The following is a 19,877-nucleotide window of genomic DNA, read 5'->3' as shown; positions in this document are numbered from 1 at the left end:
TGTCTGACAGGCTCAAAATGCCAAACAGGCTGTACATTAGAGTCACAAGATCATTTATGATCATTTACATTTGCGATGTATAATATATTTTGTCAAAGCAAAGTTTTGGCATTTCTGACTGTGAACAGAACCATGAATGCCAGCAGTTTTTCATAAAAGCATGCTTTCTCAGAATCTTAATGCATTTGTAACCCTTGAAACACTGGGCTAGTGAAAGAAACTAAAGTGAACAGAGTCAAGACACGTACCTCTGTCTCTGTGATTTACCTCAACTGCACCTGAAAAAGAGAGACACAGTGTCTAAAAGAAAGTGTTTTTATTATAACAACATTTAGACTAGTTGTGCATAAACAACACATCTTTAAGACACTGGATTAACAAAAGTAACATTTTGTGGTAGCTTTTTGGTGTGCACCAGAATGTGATCGAAGAATGAAACTGCTATGATGTAATATTGATCAAAATCGGGCCCAAATGAAGCCAAACTGAGCCTTGTTTCACGAACAACAGAACAGAACAGGTAAACATCTTTGATCCGTCATTGGTCCTTGGCCATTCCATAATAGGTGGGTGTGTTCTGTGACGCAATCTTTCTCGGTTAATTTAAATCCAAGTCAGACCAGAACAACATCTAAGTAAACAACAAGATAAGAGCAACATGAAGGCATTTGAATGTCCAACTGCAGAGCTGTTAGATGTACCCACACCTCTATAATCACTCATGTAGATTTGAAAGATACAGAAAAATTATTTGAGAGATTATTTTACTCGATCTAAACCCTGTCTACAGAAACAAAGGGGCGTTACGTACACTTGTACAAAATGTACACTTTATATTCTGTAGCGAAGCTCAATAAAACGGAAGGAAGGAGGCGGGAACCGGTGAACATTTAACAATAAACTTTAATCAAAAATGAACAAACAATAATACGGAAGTAAAAGGCCACACAAACATAAACACAAAACTTAACATTTCCGGGCCCGGTCCTCTCTCCTCGGCAGGCCCGTCGCTCGTCCCCTGAGGCATGTGGGACCAGTGCGCGTACAGCTGATACTCATTATCACTCACGCCACCGGCCCCGCCTTCCTGCCCCAAGGCTCTCGTCCCGCCTTCCTCGCTACATATTCCTTTAAAATCTACAAAAATATTGATAACTCCTATTGGACTACACAAGAACTCCTATTCAGAATGAAAACTAGGAATATGAAAAATTACATGTTTTCAAAATGATTCCTAAACAACTTAAGCAGTGCGCTCAGACATGCTTCTTACACCCTGTCTACACCGGACGCGATGCGACAAAAGACAATAGAACCCATTAGAACTCATTATAATTGTAAATTTTGTCAACACTAGATGCGGCGCTACAAATGCCTTGTTGTTAATGCACCGCTCGCGTCTGGTGTAGACAGGGTGTTATGGGGCATTTATGAAAGATCTATTTATAAACTGTTGGAATGGGGGGGGGGATGCAGGGGTGTGAGACACACACTCTTAAAAGCGCCACACTCCTGCCAGGGCGCTTAAAACATATGAGATGTGACACAAAGGTTAGGGTGCAAAGGCAGTCCTTTAAAGTACTTTTTTACTAAAAGAAAAAAAATAAGGATGAACTGGTAAATCTTTCACTGACTACTCAGTTGTTGGGCAACTAATCGACCATTGTGACCAGTCCATAATGAGATTGTTGTTCCCTCGAGAAACATATCATGATAACAAGCAAGTAGCATCATGCCTCATGGCTGTGACATTTCAAAATGTGTACTTTAAATAAAATGTAGTCTCTTCCTGAACCTCCACTTTCAGTAGATCATTTTTGTGATTGTTGGTTGTACTTTCCCGAAATGACAAACGTTGTCCTTATGAGACCCAAATGTTGTCAAAATATTCCTTTAAACATTCAGAAGGGAAGTGACTCTCTTATTTATCTGCAGTGTGTATGTAGCCAGTGAAGCCTATTACTGGCCAATATAAATCTCTGTTCTCCCCGGCGCTCTAAAAGCTATTTAACATTTCCCAGTCGCGCTTGCTTTAATTCGCGTGCTGTGAATGCTGGCTTGTTTCAATTAAATTAGCAGGTTCAGTCTTTGAGAAATGAATCGAGTAGTTTTGCACACGTTTACATTTTATTTTCAATTAATAAATCCCACTAGAATCTTTTTAATGGGAGACACAGAAATTGTTTCCATCTTTAACCCTGAGCATCAGTGTGTGTGTGTGTGTGTGTGTGTGTGTCAGCTGTCTCATCCTTCTCGTGTCCACTTGGACAGCTGGTGTGACTGCAGTCCTTCACTGCTGTGCTCTGATGTAAACTGGAGCAGGGGACGGTTCAGTCTAATAGAGGAGAGAGAAGGAGAGCGCAGGCCATGGAGACTGAGCAGGTGGCGTCTTCAGCTTGAGTCCTGACGCCTCTCCAAAACTGCCTGACAGGACATAGCACAGCGTCACTTCTCAAAGATCTCCACAGACTGCTGCTGATAAACCAGGTCACTTTATATAGGTTCTCCTGATTTAGCCAGCAAATGTCACACTGCAAAAATATGTCATTTTCAGTAAAATTATCTAAACATCTTTAAAATGGGACATTTAACTGTATTGTTCTTCATAATTAAAGGTACAGTTCACCCAAAAATAAAAATGTGGAATATTTTTTAATGTATCTCACTCTTTCTTCTGAAGAACACACAAGAAGATATTTTGAGAAATGTCTCAGTGGTTTTGTGTTCGTACAGTAGAAGTCAATTGGGTTCATTGTTAAGTGGTTAGTAGGGATGCAACAATACAGCTCACCCACGGTTCAATACGAACCTCGGTTTTTCGCCCACGGTTTCCGGTTCGTTCGGTTCGGTTCTGATGGCTTCGGCACATTAAAGTGTTTTTTCATTGTTTTATGCTTATGTGACAGGAACAGTAAAAACTTAAGGAAAAAAAATATATTTTAGTGAAATTCTCTTTATTTTACTTGACTTATTTTATTATCTTTAAGCAAAAATCAACTTGTACAAATTCCTGGTGTATTGAATAAATGTAAAGATTTACACTGGCAGATCACAGCAGTTTTTGGTTTACTGTTCATCAACATGCCAGTAAAATAAGCTTCTTGAAGAGGTTTTTGCATCGATTTAAAATGTATTTAAAATGACGTAATGCAAAACTTACGGTTGCTGTAATGGAAGTAAAAGTGCGCTCAATGGAAAAGGTGAAATATAATATATTAACAAGGTGCACCACTGCCATTGCAATAAATTGGAAGAAATGCAATGCCAAATAGCTGCTTGGAGGCGCTCTTGCTATGACGTAAATAGCTGTCCGAAAGTCCGCTGAGTGGCATGACTTTCGTTAAACGGACTTTGGCATGGTGCTGTAGATGCTCTTTCTGCATTGTGCTGAGAACAACGCGAACGTGCTACTTCCATATGCAGTGTAAAAATACATTCTTGATGTGCCAAATTTGGACATTATCACTTTAGTACAACGGGCATACAATGAAGCCCAACATGCACACGGCACCCCAACCCTGCAGGGAGGCGTCTGTCGTCACCACGACGCGCCTCATGACCTGCCCGAGAGAGACCCCCACCCGTAGAAAGGTCATTGAAGACCAGGGGTTAGGGTGTGTCGGCAGAGAGGCGTAATCACCATCCGCCTGCTGCCCGTGTGCCACGCTCTCCAGGGATCTCGACTCTGTAGCCAGTGTTGGAGCGGTCTCATGTGCATCAACCCGAGGGGTATCACCACCGCCGAGGATGCCATGTGCCCAGGAGCCTCTGAATTTCAGGGGGACCGCTGACTGCTTGAAATATTCCAGGCAGTTCAACACTGACTGAGCGCTTTCTGAGTCAGTCGCGCTGTAATGGAGACAGAGTTGAGTTCCATACCAAAAAAGAGGATGCTGTGCACAGGGGAGAGCTTGCTCTTTTCTCGGTTGACCTGTGGTCCCAATCGATCTAGGTGCCGAAGCACTAGGTCCCTGAGTGTACATAACAGATCTCGCGAGTGTGTCAAATGAGCCAGTCGTCGAGATAGTTTAGTACCCGCACACCTCTCTCCCTGAGGGGAGTGAGGGCGGCTTCCACGATCTTCGTGAAGACTCGTGGGGACAGGGACAGACCGAAAGGGAGGACTCTGTACAAATATGCCTGACCCTCGAAAGCGAACCGTAGGAACGGGCGATGACGAGGGAGAATTGAGACATGAGAGTAAGCGTCCTTCAGGTCGATTGCCATGAATCCATCTTGACATCTGATAGATGCCAGGATGCGCTTCTGCGTGAGCATCCTGAACGGCAGCTTGAGTAGGTGCCTGTTCAGGGTACGCAGATCTAGCGACCCCCGCTTTTTTGGGGACGATGAAGTACGGGCTGTAAAACCTGTTGAATATCTCGGCTAGAGGGACGAGCACGATCGCTTCCTCACCAGAGGGGTGGCGACCTCGGCCCGAAGCACGGGAGCATCCTTGCCTCTGCTGAGGTTGAGAGGATGCCCCGAAACTTGGGCGGGCGTCTGGGGAGTTGAATCGCGTAGCCGAGATGGACCGTATCCCGTAGTCACCATGACGGTTTGGGAAGCTCTTGTCAGGCTCCCAGGGACCGAGACAGGGAGGCTAGGGGTACGTTCTGCTTCATCGACCTCCCGGGGTGGTTCGATGGCTGGCAGTGCGGATCCCTCGCCGTGGGGGGGCGGAGAGGAGATCGGCTCTGCAGTTCTACCTGCCTGGCGATGATGTAGCACAACGTACCATCGATTGAGAGTGCTTAGGCTGCTGATTATCCTCGACATTGGGTCTCGCCGTGACGCAACGTCGAGTTGCCAAACACCGTCGTGTAGAGGGTGAGAGCGGCTGTGATAAACGCCCAGAGAGAGAGAAAAATCTTAGAAGTGGGCTGTTGGGACGGGACAGGAACCGTCCCGGATCGACCAACCAGCGATGGAATGGCTGGGGTCGGGCCCGAAGGTATTCTCGATCTCCTGGGGTCTTCCCATGAGGGCCGCTTTGGCTTCCGCCGCAGCTGCTGACGGGGTGGTGGTCTCCTCTTCGATGTCTCGAAGAGGACCAGGGCTGCTGGGAAGCAGATGGCACGGGATCTCGCGGCCAGAGGGCGGTCGAGTCGTGGCTGGGGAGGATATACTTGATATCCTCTGTCTGCTCCTTTACTGTCGAGAACTGTGGCTCGACTGTATCACCAAACAGCCCCCCCTTGCGAGATGGGTGCGTCGAGAAAGCGGACTTTCTCGGCATTACTTATCTGTGCAAGGTTCAGCCAGAGGTGTCTCTCCTGGAACACAAGTGTGGACATCGCCCGACCCAGGGCCCGCTCGGTCACCTTGGTCGCCCGTAGAGCGAGGTCGGTGACGGCGCAGAGTTCCTGCATAAGCGCTGGGTCGGTCTTACCCTCATGGAGCTCTCTCAGCGCATTGGCCTGATGGACCTGCAAGATGGCCATAGCGTGGAGAGAGGGGACAGCTTGGCCCGCAGCAGAGTAAGCTCTCGACACCTCAGATGCCAAAAAGCAAGTTCCTCATGCACTTCCGGGGGAACACGGCACTGGGGGCGAGTGCGGCTTGGAGCCGCTCTCAAGCCCAAGGTACCGTGTATCCAGCCGCGAGCATTGGGAGAGGCAGTGCGGTGCATCGCAACCCAATGCCGGTGGCCCGGGAAAGCATGGCTGACATTTCGACGTCCGTTTATTCCTGAGCTCGACCCCCCAAGGGAGGGAGCTTCAAGGAATCGTTGGAGTCTGATGCCAGTAAGTCACCCTCCGATGCTGCAACAGACATCTCATCATCATGTACCGTTTCCGATACGTGGTTGAGGAACAAGAGGGTGGGACCGTCTCATGGGGAACGGTCAGACGAGCGAGACGAGGTGCGAACGGTCCGCAAGCCAGTGGCTGACGGATTAGCGCTCACGGTAATCCTCATATCAACCTTGCTGCTCGCCGTAGCGGGCGGCAGGGCCGTAGTCCTGCCGTCACGGAACGGGAAGCAGACGAGCTGGTGGCTGAGTCCCGTGGGAACACAGCCACCCGTGATGCAACGTCTGAATAGTCAAGGACAATCGGCAGGACGTATCCACAACATCTGCCCCAGCGTACTGGAAGCAGACATCATGTCCGTCCCCCTCCTCGATGAGTGTGTTGCACCCACGAAAACAGCGGGACATGCCACGCTGGAGAAATTTGCTCTTTTAGAGAAAAAACTCGAACACTTCTGGAACCGCCGAGACGCCCAGGGGAAGTCGCCGCAGGAAGGGACAGTCTGCTGCACCACGTCGTAGAACCGGCAGTCTTGTAGTTGCTATTTGTAGCGAAGTCTGTTGATCATGAGCGAAGGCTCCGAAGAACAAAAGGTGAATGAATGAGGCACGCCGTCTCCCTTTTATACCCGGATATCCGGGGGCGGAGTCCGGCATGCAAATTTTATTCGCCAATTTCATTGGCCTTTTCTAAGAAGTTGGAAGCGATTGGTTCTCAAGGACGAACCCCATCTGTCAGCTCGACACAACGTCGAGAGACCGACAGAAAGGGAACCGCAATTCACTTACACGTAGGGGTGTAACGGTACACTCAGCTCACGATTCGGTACATATCTCGATGCTGGGTTCACGATACAATAAACATCTCTATATTTTGAACAAAAAAATGAAACTGAAATTCAAATAACATTTATTTTCAAAATATTAACAATTTCAGTAACTTATTTTGTTGCACATACAACTTAATAAAGAATTTTAACATTTTAACGCTTAACTGAAATTAGAATTAAGATCAGTGTCAATTTTGACAGCAAATTTTGATTTAGTTTTAGTCATAGTCTTTTGACTAAAATGCAATTTAGTTTTAGTCATCCCAATTTATCATAGTTTTAGTCTATTTTTAGTCGACAAAATCTACATTATATTATTCTACTAAAATCTATCTGGATTAACTCATTTAAATGGTGTAATTAAATGTTCCATACAAAGATTTAACTGTTTTGACATAATTTACTTTACCTTATAATTAAATTAAACCAGGTCATTACCTTTATTTTTCAGAAAAGTTGAGTAACTACTGGATATGCATTGTTGTAACACAGAGAATATTAGACCATGAACGACATGTAGCAGTTCATTGTCTCATTCTGACTCAATTGACTCGTTCGTTCAGTGAAGGGCGTGTTCATTCAGTACATTAAACCAATGAAATGCTCTGACAGAGCTCACACTCAAGCGCTATTGGCTCATGCCTCTTTGAAGCTGCGCTGTCTTTGCTTGAGACAGTAATGAATGAGAAAAATCTTTCAAAAAGACATATTACATAAACTGCATTACATTTCTTCAATCATGCAAATCATATACTTGTTTTTTTAGCATTTCATTCGATCTTTTAATATACAGTACGACTCACTTCATCGCTTCTCTGATTGGAACAGCGCTGGTTTCTTTTGGCTTGCTTACTTAATGTTGCATATCACGTTATGCAGCAGCTCATGTTAGCGGATAAACTAACATTAGCATATAAAAACGTTTGTGCTGCCTTTGTAATGAGTTTCAGGCTGACTCACCTGCAGTCATGCTTCAAATTTGCTGTGTTTTAATGGCGATTGTGAAGGAAAATATGACGCATTGTAAACCACTTGGAGACACATATTGTGTCTTGTGCTTCTCTCTCTACCGCATATGTGAGATAAGCACACGTGAACGAATAGAATTAAACATATCGTAAAATATCCCCATCTCTCTACGATGCGCATCGTAACATTTTTGCATCACGAAATATCGTAATACGAAGTATCGTTACACCCCTGCTTACACGTATTGAACTGTGGAGGTCGTACCGAATGGTTCAATATTATATTGAGTATTGTGGCATCCCTAGTGGTTAGAAAAGTGTGTTCTGCAGAGGAAGGGTAAATGACGACAAAATATTCATTTTCGGGCGATCCCTTTTACACTCTTAAAAAAAGGTGCTGGATAAAATGTTGTATATGACAATAAATAACCTTTTTCAATAATTTATACTTACACAAGCAGTAGCAGGAGGTCAGAGAACAGGGTTGACTGTCTCCGCCGCTGCAGCGCTGATGAACGGTTCAGTGTTATCCACTCTGCCAGATACAAAACGCTTCTGACACCCAGCCACGCTCGATCAATGATGTTACTCTGGATTTCCTCTAAACCAAGTGTTTTTTCTCAATCTCTGCTCTTGTCTGGCTGTGACACGTCCTCTCTTTCATGTAACAGATAGGTTGATGTGAAAGGGCTCGATCAGCGCGTCGAGCGAAAAACTGGGTCAGGTTATTCTGCCTTTATTATGATGTTTTTAGAGGCAACATTTCTTGGTGGACTGACACTTGACTGACACCATGACAGCTAATTGGACGTGTCAGAGGAACACGTCTCTCTGAGGAATTGTGATGGAAACTCTCTTTTTCTCTGATTTCCCAAACGTCTCAGGAGGCATTGCACATGGCGGCATCGCAGCAGGAGGTCTGTCAGATAACCTCCCCAGAGTTATTTCCGCTTCTCTGTCCTGTTGTTACTGAAATTGCACTGTCTTTGCTTGTTGAGATCAGGTAGGTCACCTTACGACTCTCCTGAAATTTTCCACGCTGGAGGTTTTCGCCGGAATGAGATTATTGTATTGTGAATTTTAGATGCGTTTTGAATATTTTGCTGATATCTGAGCTGACAGCAGATGTGAATTGGCTCAGTGACACCGGCATCTCTCTTGAATACTAACAACATCGGAATACATAGACAATTCTATGTGCACAACTTTTGAAGCACAAGATTCAATGAAAACATTGTCAGTGCATCAAAAATACAGACAGCCTTTCATAATTTTTCTCCCACGGCAGTCTCATTGCATATTCACAGCATCAAACAATGAAAATAAAGTGTCTCTTCCGCTTCTCCACTTCAATGAACAAGCATGTATTAAGAACTATGAATCATCCACGCAAAACGCAAGGTCTTCATTTCATTTTAATCGTTTCATTAACTTTGGGCTGAAGGGCTGACAAGTGAGATCCACATGTCTATTGGTGTCACATGTACTCACTGTTTTGGTTTAGTTTTCAGTGTTCTGTTCTCCTACCTCGTTTATTCCCTTGGTTGTTAATTGCCCCACACCTGTTTCTGTTCTGCCTGATTGTGTTTCCCAATGTATTTAAACCCTGTGTTTGCATTGGTTCATTGTCTGGTATTGTTTGTTTATGTTCCTGTGTGTACTCTCCGGCATCTTTCTTTCATTTTATTTTTTATTTATTATATCGCCAGCCCCACTCCCGAACCAGAGACTAGCAAACTGCCATCCTGCTGCACTGAGCCTGAGCCCACCGCAGACAGAGAACCTGAGCCTGCCGCTACACGAGAGCCACCGCGTAAACCAGCTACGAGCTGATCATCGCCCCCAGAGCCTGAGCCTCAAGAGACATCTGACCAGGTGCGTGAGCCGGCAACACCGTGTGTCACCGTGGGAGTACTGGTGGAGATCGAGGGCCCCACTCTCGCTGCAGAGGGTGAACTGCTGCTGGACTCTGCCATTTTTGACTGGGCTAATGAAGAGAATTTCTGGCTGCTCCCTTCCCTGCTGGTCCCGTCCAGCTCTTCCACTTCTTCCAAGTCCCCGCTGGTCCCGCCCAGCCCCCCTTTGTCAGCCAGCACCTCATTTCCAGCCTCAGAGAAGGTCCCTCCCAGATTGTCACTCCTGCCTCCTCTATCGTTGCCAGCCAGTCCATCAGCCCTGGGTCTGCTGGCATCTGGAGACACCTCAGCTCACCCTAGGCATGCCTGTGCCGTTGGTTTGAATGAGCTTCGGGATCTCCAGCTGCCAGCTACCTCGGGTGTTGAGTATCCCATGTCTACTCCTCCAGCCTCCAAGACCTGGACTCCACCTCTGCCCTTCGACCCTTCAGCTTCACCTTGGCTCCCTCATCTCCACTGTGGCCCATCATCCCACCAGCTCCACCAGGCTCCTCTCGTCCCTCCAACTCCACCTTGGTCAGTCGTCGACCATCAGCCTCGTCACTCCGCCCCTATGGCTCTGTCAGGCTCCTTCCCTTTGGCTCCACCTTCGTTCTCAGTCGTTCTGGCTCCTCCGCGGTCTTCCGGATCCACGCCACGGTCGACTGAGCCGCCAGTTCCACCTTGGCCTTCCGGATCCTCTGTATCACCTTGGCTCTCCGTCTACTCGTCTCCGCCCTGGGCTCCTGCTCCACTGGCTTCATCACCGTCAGTCGGCACCCTGGTGTCGCCAGCCCTTCTTCCACTTCACAGATCTTCTAAACTCTTCTAAAGAAAAATTAACAATCATCATTAACATGGCCTTATCCTTTCTAAAAACATAAAATAACACTTAATTTCAAATTTTATTCTCGTAAAGCAGTCACACGCAAAGCATGCTGGGAACTGAAAATCATTCTCAACAAATCGTGTTGAATTACCTTGTTTAATTAAGTTAAAATAACTCAAAAGTAAGAATTAATTATAGGAACTCAAAATATTTAAGTTACTGTTTTTTTAATATAAAATTAAGTTCACTACTTTAACTTTTTAATTACTTTAAACATTCGAGTTTAGAGTGAATACATCTGCCACACTATCCTTACTACATATACTAGGGCTGCACGATTATGACAAAAATCATAATTGTTTGTCATGAATTACGCTGGAAGAACCCAATTGCAGGCAGCCGTGGTGAGGTTTTAACAAAAAAGGGTTTATTTACAGATAACAAAACAAAAACCCACAATGGGGAGACAAAACACTATAATAAAGAGAGATTTCAAATGATAAACAAAAAACTTCCCACAAGGGGCAAAACGAGAACTACAAATCATAAACAAAACCAAACTTACAAAACAGGCAAGGTAGGGCATGAAAACGAGAACTACACGAACGAACAGGAAACAGGAAACAATGAACCGACACAAGACTAGGAATACACAGGGTTTATAAAGGGGAAAACAAACGAGGGATGATAACACAGGGAGGGTGACGGGCAGGTGACAGGGATCAAACACTAAGGAGAAGCTAACGAGGTAACGAGAGGGCGGGGCTAGAAGACGAGACACCGGAGAGAACGTATATTATTGTCAAAAGGACAATAATATGTTTCTCTCCACACATAACCAAAGGCTTTGTCATGACTCTGCTACAGGACCAAGGAAAACATGACTAAATGAAGCAGAGCCATGACAGAAGCCCCCCCTTTAATGAGCACCTCCAGGTGCTCACCAAGGGGTAGACGGACGAGACAAGACAGACTGAAACAGTGACATGAACAGACAAAACATGGAAAACAAAATCAGTGGCAGACACGACAAAATAATAACAGGACTAGGGTGAGCCAATAAAAACAACAAACATGGGAGGGGGGGTGGGGCCAAACAAGGGCCCATAGGGGGCAGTCCAAAAGGGAGGTGGGGAGAAGTCCCAGTCCCCGGCTACGCTCGAGGGCGCGGAGTCCTGGGGGACTTAGGGGGAGTCCTGGGGGGGACAGTCTTTGGCCCTGGCAGTTTCCCAGGAGCTGGCTGGACAGGGCTTGATGCCGGCTGGAAGGCCAGCTGGACAGGGCTTGCCGCCGGCTGGAAGGCCGGCTGGACAGGGCTTGACGCCGGCTGGAAGGCCGGCTGGACATGGCTTGACACCGGCTGGAAGGCCGGCTGGACATGGCTTGACACCGGCTGGATCACCAGACTGGACGCCGGCTGGATCACCAGACTGGACGCCGGCTGGATCACCGGACTGGACGCCGGCTGGATCACCGGGCTGGACGCCGGCTGGATCACCATGCTGGACGCCGGCTGGATCACCGGGCTGGATGCCGGCTGGATCACCGGACTGGACGCCGGCTAGATCACCGGACTGGACGCCGGCTGGATCACCGGACTGGACGCCGGCTGGATCACCGGACTGGATGCCGGCTGGATCACCGGACAGGACGCTGGCTGCACCGGACTGGACGCCGGCTGCACCGGACTGGACACTGGACAGGGCATCGGCAGCACCACCGGACTGGACACCGGCTGCACCACCGGTTGGGACGCCGGCTGGATCACCGGCTGGGACGCCGGCCGGGACGCCGGCCGGGACGCCGGCTGCACCGGCTGGGACGCCGGCTGCACCGGACTGGACGCCGGCTGCACCGGACTGGATGCCGGCTGCACCGGACTGGAAACCGGCTGCACCGGCGTGGATGCTCCTCCTCGACACTTCTCCCTCCTTCTCCGCACCACTGGGTCCGTAGCCAACTTAGGCAGAACCATGGGGACCGGAGGGAGTTCTGCGTCGGTGAAGACCACAGAAGTCATCCCCGGGTCACACCTCACCCACTCGCCACAGGCGCCGCCAGGAGAACCGGGGACCGTGGAGCTCAAGCCAGAGGGTGTTAAGTCGAGGTCTTCCGGTACACTCAACCGCGGGGCGGAAGTTCCAACTGGGACCTCACCCCCGGGAGCGTCCCGGTTGACCACGTACCTGACCATATCCGCAAACCCTAGGGGACCCAGCAGCCTCTTCTCTGACGGCGTGAGGTGCCGAGTGAGGCAGCAGTCAAAAATCACTTTTAACTCTGCCTCACTAAACTCGGTTTCCTCCGCCACCGCCGAGAATGCTCTGGCGAACTCCCGGTTCCCGTAACTCCCCTGAAGGAACCCAAGCAGCAAGTGGGCTTGGCGAGAACGTAGGGACGACGCTGCATAGTCCATGTTTGCTGCCTGCTGGGTTCGGCTAGGTCGGTTCATTCTGTCAAGAATTACGCTAGAAGAACCCAATTGCAGGCAGCCGTGGTGAGGTTTTAACAAAAAAGGGTTTATTTACAGATAACAAAACAAAAACCCACAATGGGGAGACAAAACACTATAATAAAGAGAGATTTCAAATGATAAACAAAAAACTTCCCACAAGGGGCAAAACGAGAACTACAAATCATAAACAAAACCAAACTTACAAAACAGGCAAGGTAGGGCATGAAAACGAGAACTACACGAACGAACAGCAAACAGGAAACAATGAACCGACACAGGACTAGGAATACACAGGGTTTATAAAAGGGAAAACAAACGAGGGATGATAACACAGGGAGGGTGACGGGCAGGTGACAGGGATCAAACACTAAGGAGAAGCTAACGAGGTAATGAGAGGGCGGGGCTAGAAGACGAGACACTGGAGAGAACGTATATTATTGTCAAAAGGACAATAATATGTTTCTCTCCACACATAACCAAAGGCTTTGTCATGACTCTGCTACAGGACCAAGAAAAACATGACTAAATGGAGCAGAGCCATGACAATTGTTGATTATTCCCCTTGAAATTGTAATTGCGATTATTTATTTTGATTATTAGCCTTTACATTTTAATTGTATTCTTTTTTATTATTGCTTTTTATTTAACCGCATACCATACTCTTTAAATAAACATCCAAAAACAAAGCTGTGTTCCTGAAATACTTTATTTCTGATACAGTATAATGTAATACAACTTATAATACAACTGTAATACAAAAAATAAACTCAGATGCAAAAAACAAAAACCAAAACATTTATAACAAAAACATGTTTGCAAAATACAACCTTTACTTTTAAAGATTTTTTTGACAAGAACACAAGCTTTTTCAGGTTTTAGTGATGAATGTGAACGTGTAACAATGTTTCCTGATACAGTATATTACAATACAACCCAAAGTGTGAACTCTGCTAAAGAAAATGAACTCTGCTACAAAAAATGAAAGAAAAATACAATTTCTAACAAAAATTTGTTTGCAAAATACAAACTTTCCTTTTAAAGATTTCTTGCTAGGAAAACAAGCCTGTCAACATTTTCAGGTTTCAGTGATGAACGTAAAAATGTAACAATGTTTCCTCCAGTGCTGAACAATCTCTCTGAAGGAAAACTAGTGGCAGGTATGCACAAGTACTTTTGTGCTAGCTTGCAGAGTCTAGGGAATTGCTTTTGATGTTCCCTCCACCAAACTGCATTGTCTGTAGTTATGCAGATTTGTTGCTCTTCCTTCAAACCCCAGTCAGCCAGCATCTGTCTCAATCCATGGGCAATCACTTCCCCCGTATGATCTTCTGGGAAGAAGGATGTTTGCAAACACTTGCTCTTTAGTTGAAATTCGTAATCAATGTAATGAACAGTCTCAATGAATATTGAATAGGCTCAAATATGGTTCCATGGTTCTACCCGACCATAAATCAGTAGTTGTCAAGTAATTCACCACTTTTTTCAGATCTTTTTCAATGTCTTTCCGGCATTTTTATAAAGTGCAGGTAATGCAATTTGAGAGAAGTGGTTGCAGGAGGGAATGACATATCTCTTATCCAATGTGTTTATTAGCTTTTTAAACCCTGCACGGCAAACAGTGTTAATTGGGGTCATGTCTTTGGCTATGAAATAAGCAATCGAGTCTGTTATCTCAGTTTGCCGTCGAGAGCCGGCTGGATACGGAGAAACGCTAAGCAATGATTCGGTAATAGACGTCTGTGTCGACGGTCGCGATCGACTCGAACTTGCTTGCTCTTTCGCTTTAATGCACTCTTCTTATTGCACTCTGTGATTGAACTTCATGTGATTTTACAGGTTTGTTGTGTTAGACAGTGGTGCAGTTTTTCGACATAGCTTGCACAATATTACTTTATGTTCGACATCATTGCTAGTAAAGCCAAAATAATTCCATACCACAGATGATGCTTTTCGTTTTGGTACTAATTCTTGCATCTGCCCAGTACTTGACAAGTCATGCGATGTTCTTTTATCAGCACACATGTTTAGTGTGAACTAACATCCTTCAACACGCATTTAGAGAATCCGCTCACGACCACATAGAAAAGAAACTTTCTGGTTGTTGTTAAGGCCACGCCTATTCATGATAGGCTGCTGATTTGCCACTGCTTTTAACGCGCACCAAACCTGCTGACATGCACAGAAAATAAGCATAAATGGACAGTTGTAATCACGGTTTTTAACGATTACATAATCGTTGGACCTGTAATCGTAATCTGGATTAGTTTTTCAATTAATTGTGCAGCCTTAACATATACTGAACAATTTTGCCTTTCCCATCACCAGTGAATTACATAGTTTTAGTGTAGTAGTAGAATGTGCAACGTGGTACGCAGATCATGCAAGTGTGATTTTTTTTAAGACATTGAAATCTAATCATTTACGTGAGGAGATTAAGAAGACGAGGCACTAATTTATAGCATTAAATAGATGACCCATGAATTCATTTTAGCAGTGATGACTGATTGAATGTATTTTTAGTCCAGTGCCTGTATGTAAGATTAGTATTGTATTGAGTTCAGATGCTGTCATATGTGAATCAACTCACTTTGTTGTGTATTTTCAACAGTTTCAATATGAAAAATTACTTTTATATTGATTCAATATTTTTATTGCGTTTTGAAAAAAAGATCTTGTCATGGATTTATTGCATTTTGGGGGAAAAATGATCAGTTTTTATAATAAATATTTTACAATCAAAATCTGGATTTAATTTTTTTATGTTACTAGAACCTAAAGATGCTATGTGAAGCTTTGAAACAGAAAATAGTGGTTTTCATCTTGCCACTTTCTTTGTAAAGAAAACACATTTTTACTCAAATTAATCAAAATGGATTTATAGCGTTTTGGAACCAAACTATTCATTTATCCCGCTTCAATGCTGGGCAGTAGTGTAAGCACGCTTCAGCCGGTCTGTACCGGGAAGCCAGCCGGAGAAGCTTCCGTCTGGGCTCATTTCTTCTTTTTTTGCACCATGTCTCCTGAAACATCAGCCCTTAGCTGTCAGTTCAACACACACACACTGCAGGCCATGAACACAGACATTTGTTTGTTGTTGTCATTTTTATTTATTTATAATGACTCTTTGGCTTGGGTCATTATATTTCATTTGCCTAATAGATAGAATGTGCTAGTTTATCCTCTGGGATTTTTTGCTGCTCACTTTTAAATGTTTCATAGTCTAAGCCTCAGGCGACTTGTCTTTAACATTTAGAAGCATGGAAATTGTATACAAATTTCTGTTGTGAATACACAAATATACACTGTAATTTGCTATTTTGACGGCATTCTGACAGAATTTTTTTTATTACCTTATGTATTAATCATCAATGTCTGGAAAAGCAATGGAAATGTGTTGGTTAAAAGGCAAGAAAGTATTGTCCATGAGCATTGTTTTGAGTCCATTTTCATAATTATTCACCCATACGCATCATATGATCAACATACACACCCCTCTTGACCAAAAATAAGATGACCAGCGGACCAAAAGTAACCCTATAATCGAAAACCTGGGTATGTAAAACTAAAATCTGCCTAAAGTAAATTATGGATTACCTCAGGGATCGGTTTTAGGACCCTTGCTATTCTCCATATACATGCTGCCCCTTGGCAACATTATTAGAAAACATGGAATTAGCTTCCACTGTTATGCAGATGATACTCAGCTATATATCTCATCAAGACCAGATGATTTCTTCCAGCTATCCAAATTGGCAGAGTGCATCGAAGATATAAACATTGGATGACTTGTAATTTCCTTCTTTTAAATTCTAATAAAACAGAAATAAGACACGTGAGCAGAATATTTCGGATTATAACCTGCAAATTGAAGGCTGCACTGTTACTCCAACAAATACAGTTAAAGACCTAGGCGTTATATTAGACAGCAACCTGTCATTTGGAAATCACATCTCTCATGTCACAAAAACAGCCTTCTTCCACCTTAGAAATGTTGCCAAATTATGAAATATTCTATGTGTTGCTGATGCAGAGAAGCTTATTCATGCATTTGTGACCTCAAGACTCGACTACTGTAATGCACTACTTAGTGGTTGTCGTGCATCATCTATAAACAAACTACAGTTAGTTCAGAATGCAGCTGCCAGAGTTCTAACCAGGTCCAGAAAATACGATCACCTAACCCCAATGTTATCAAGCCTTCACTGGTTACCCATTAAGTATCGTATTGACTTTAAAATTCTTTTAATTACTTATAAAGCCTTAAACGGTTTAGCCCCTACCTAAATAACAGAGCTTCTACCACACTACAACCCATCACGCTCTCTAAGATCTCAAAACTCCAGACTTTTGATAACACCTAGAATAACTAAATCCACCAAAGGGGGTAGAGCTTTTGTAGCACCTAAACTCTGGAATAGCCTTCCCGATACTATTCGAGGGTCAGACACACTCTCCAAATTTAAATCTAGATTAAAGACACATCTTTTCAGCCAAGCATTCACTTAATGCAAAATATGCTAAATAAACCACCGGGTGACTGCATTTATTAGATATCATTTACTAGAATAATCTTGCTTGTTCTATAAACACCATGCACTGTGCTGTGTTTTACCTTTTTTGTGTTTTTGTGTTTTTATTAATTTCTCCTGTAAAGCTGCTTTAAAACAATGCACGTTGTGAAAAGCACTATTTAAATAAAATTTAATTGAATTAAAGCCCACCATAGAAGACGTTGTAACAAAATCTGACTGTGGTGTTGCCACATTATTATTATATTATTATTATTGCCAATTATTTTATATTATGTATAAAATCTGTTATATGGCAAAAAATTAAAGTGATAGTATACCCAAAAAATAAGATATTTTGAAGAATTTTCATTTTGGGTGAACTTTACCTTAACATAAAGTAATAAGAACTTGTTTTCTTTACAGTATGCAATCATGTCATCTTTTGTTATTTTCACCAGTTTGTCCTGTTTCAACTTTCTGCAAATAAATGCAAATTTAAAACAATATTTTCATTTGGAATTGATGTGGTTACTAGTTCACAGAATAAAACAAAAATGATCAATCATATACCTATACACAGTAAATTCAGAAAAACTGAAAATAATTTTTAAGTGGTCTCCAATTTTTTCTGCTGCTGTATTTTTGTATATAACAAGTATAGTTAATAAGCTCAACAACCAGATTCTCCGCAGAGAATTCAACATGCTGAATTTTTAAGAAAACAACAGTCAGACTATTGCCAAAGGTGTGGATATACACATTCAAACATAAAAAACTAGTCTGACTGACACTCAAAAAATTCTCAATATTTCCAGACAATCAACCATCAGTATGATGTGTCCTGGCCTTATGTTGGCCTTTGACCAGTGTATTTCTAGATTTCCTGTTGAATTTTCCACGTTTGCTGTTCCGCATATCCTCATATAAAACACAAAAACAGCTCATCTTGTCAGCAAAACAGAACAAATCAGATATTGATTTTCTTTCTTTGTCTTCCAATGCATATGAAATGAGTCAAATGCTAGACGCAAGCTCTCTGTGATCATAGCTGATGTGCAGAATTATGACTAAATAAATCAGGTTACTGCCGGCATCAGCTGTAAATGCACAAAGCCTGTTTTAATAATGAAAAATTCAACTGGTCTTAAGCAAAGCCTGGAGGGACACATGATTGTGTTTACGCCGATGTCCTCCCCTCTCCCCCCTCCCCTTTTCCTCCTCGGCGATGTCGGAGAATTGCTCTCGGCCCACGCACAAACCCGCACGCACGCACAAGTCAAAGTGACAGCGTAATATTAGTCGGAGCGAGATGAAGTGTGCGTGAGTTGATAGATCCGTCCCCGCTTTCTCTGTCAAACACACTGAATACATTTTAGCGTTTATTCTCACCTTATGGGGCTGTCATTTAATGCAAAGCTCCACCGCCATCTTCCATATGAATGCATATGATTTAAAATAGATTTCTGCTGCAGCGCACGTTCGCTCTCCTTCTAGGTATTGTTGCGACAGCGCGTTCTCACCGCATGCTGAAGGAACGAGAGGTAATGTCAAACAGAGGTGGTCTGACGCGGGCGATCTCTCAGCACCGAGCCCAGTGGCACGGCTGAGATAATGAGCTCAAGCTCGGTTGGAGGCCAGAACAGTGAGAACTTTCCAACCTTGTGTTCAGAGAGAATGCTGCAGTTTTCACATCGAGCCCAGTAGCTGCAGATGGGACGCTTTCCTATTTCTGAGAAAAAAAGCATCAGGCTTCCTTCTAAGAAGAAGGTGTCAGCCAATTGAGCATAATGCCGATGCGGTTTGCTTCCTTTGACCCCGAAGAGCTGAGAGTTTTTGACACAAACTCGGCAGTGGGTGAATGCATTAGGATTGCCAGTCGAGTTGTATCAAGCAAACCTGGATGTGTTTGTGCTGATTTTTGGTCTGTTTTTTTTTTTTAACAGGTGAGGATGATAGCCTGGCATTTAAGGGCAAAGTGATGGTTGAAGATATCTTCAAGAAAGACTTCAAGGTTCACGACCCGAATACTAAGTGGATCAGCAGTAAGTGCTCACATCAGCAGACATTTGATTTGCTCTTCCATTAGCGCTGTCATGTATCAAAAAAGATTGTCTGACCATGGTTTCACAAACAAACTAAAAGTGTCATTGTGCACTGAATCAATGCAGAGAAATAATGGGGTTGTGCATTAGACACTAATTTCCTCCTCAAGGTTAAACTAGGATATGGATTTTTCGTGAGTGAGAGAGAGGAAAAGTTATAAACATTGGAGTATCAAGGTCGTACTGAAACTTTACTGAAATAAAACCCTACTGACCAACGGGAAACATATTTCATTTTTTACTGACACTCAACCTTTTCTAATACAGAATTGCGAGTGAATCTTTATGGACGTGAGTCTGGATCGTGATGTCGATTATGCATTCAGACAGATTATTTAACCAAACTGAGGGAAGCATTTATCAGCCAGGAGATGAATCAGACAGTCTGATTTGGTTTAAGCTTCAATGAGCTGTCTCCTCTAATCAGACACTTTGGAGTTTGCAGACAGAAAGTCTCTTAGTCCTAATTCTTCCCAGTTTACATTCTGTGACCAGCTGATTCACACAAACATTGAGAAAGCTCTAAAATTTT

At 44.0% G+C, this 19,877-nt stretch overlaps 1 protein-coding gene and 1 long non-coding RNA gene across 2 annotated transcripts in view; one reads left to right on the top strand and one right to left on the bottom strand.

Annotated features, from left to right (window-relative positions):
- The window catches only part of LOC130550494 (dipeptidyl aminopeptidase-like protein 6), a 93,277-nt gene extending 73,933 nt beyond the window's left edge, over positions 1 to 19,344 (top strand). Inside the window, exon 3 of the mRNA XM_057327977.1 lies at positions 19,187 to 19,344. Coding sequence (XP_057183960.1) covers positions 19,187 to 19,329 — 143 coding nt within the window. The 3' untranslated portion in view covers positions 19,330 to 19,344. The remainder of the gene's footprint in view (positions 1 to 19,186) is intronic.
- Positions 1,552 to 18,765, bottom strand: LOC130550496 (uncharacterized). Its single transcript, XR_008962435.1, has 3 exons — positions 18,633 to 18,765; positions 8,007 to 10,276; positions 1,552 to 2,531 (listed from the first exon to the last, which is right to left on the bottom strand). It is a non-coding gene; the product is annotated as an uncharacterized LOC130550496 (long non-coding RNA).
- Positions 19,345 to 19,877: the final 533 nt, after the last annotated feature.

Source organism: Triplophysa rosa, unplaced genomic scaffold, assembly GCF_024868665.1.
Source record: "Triplophysa rosa unplaced genomic scaffold, Trosa_1v2 scaffold349_ERROPOS124516, whole genome shotgun sequence".
NCBI lineage: Eukaryota > Metazoa > Chordata > Actinopteri > Cypriniformes > Nemacheilidae > Triplophysa > Triplophysa rosa.
Note: the sequence above shows the minus strand (reverse complement) of the source record. Positions and strands in the feature narration are given on the sequence as shown.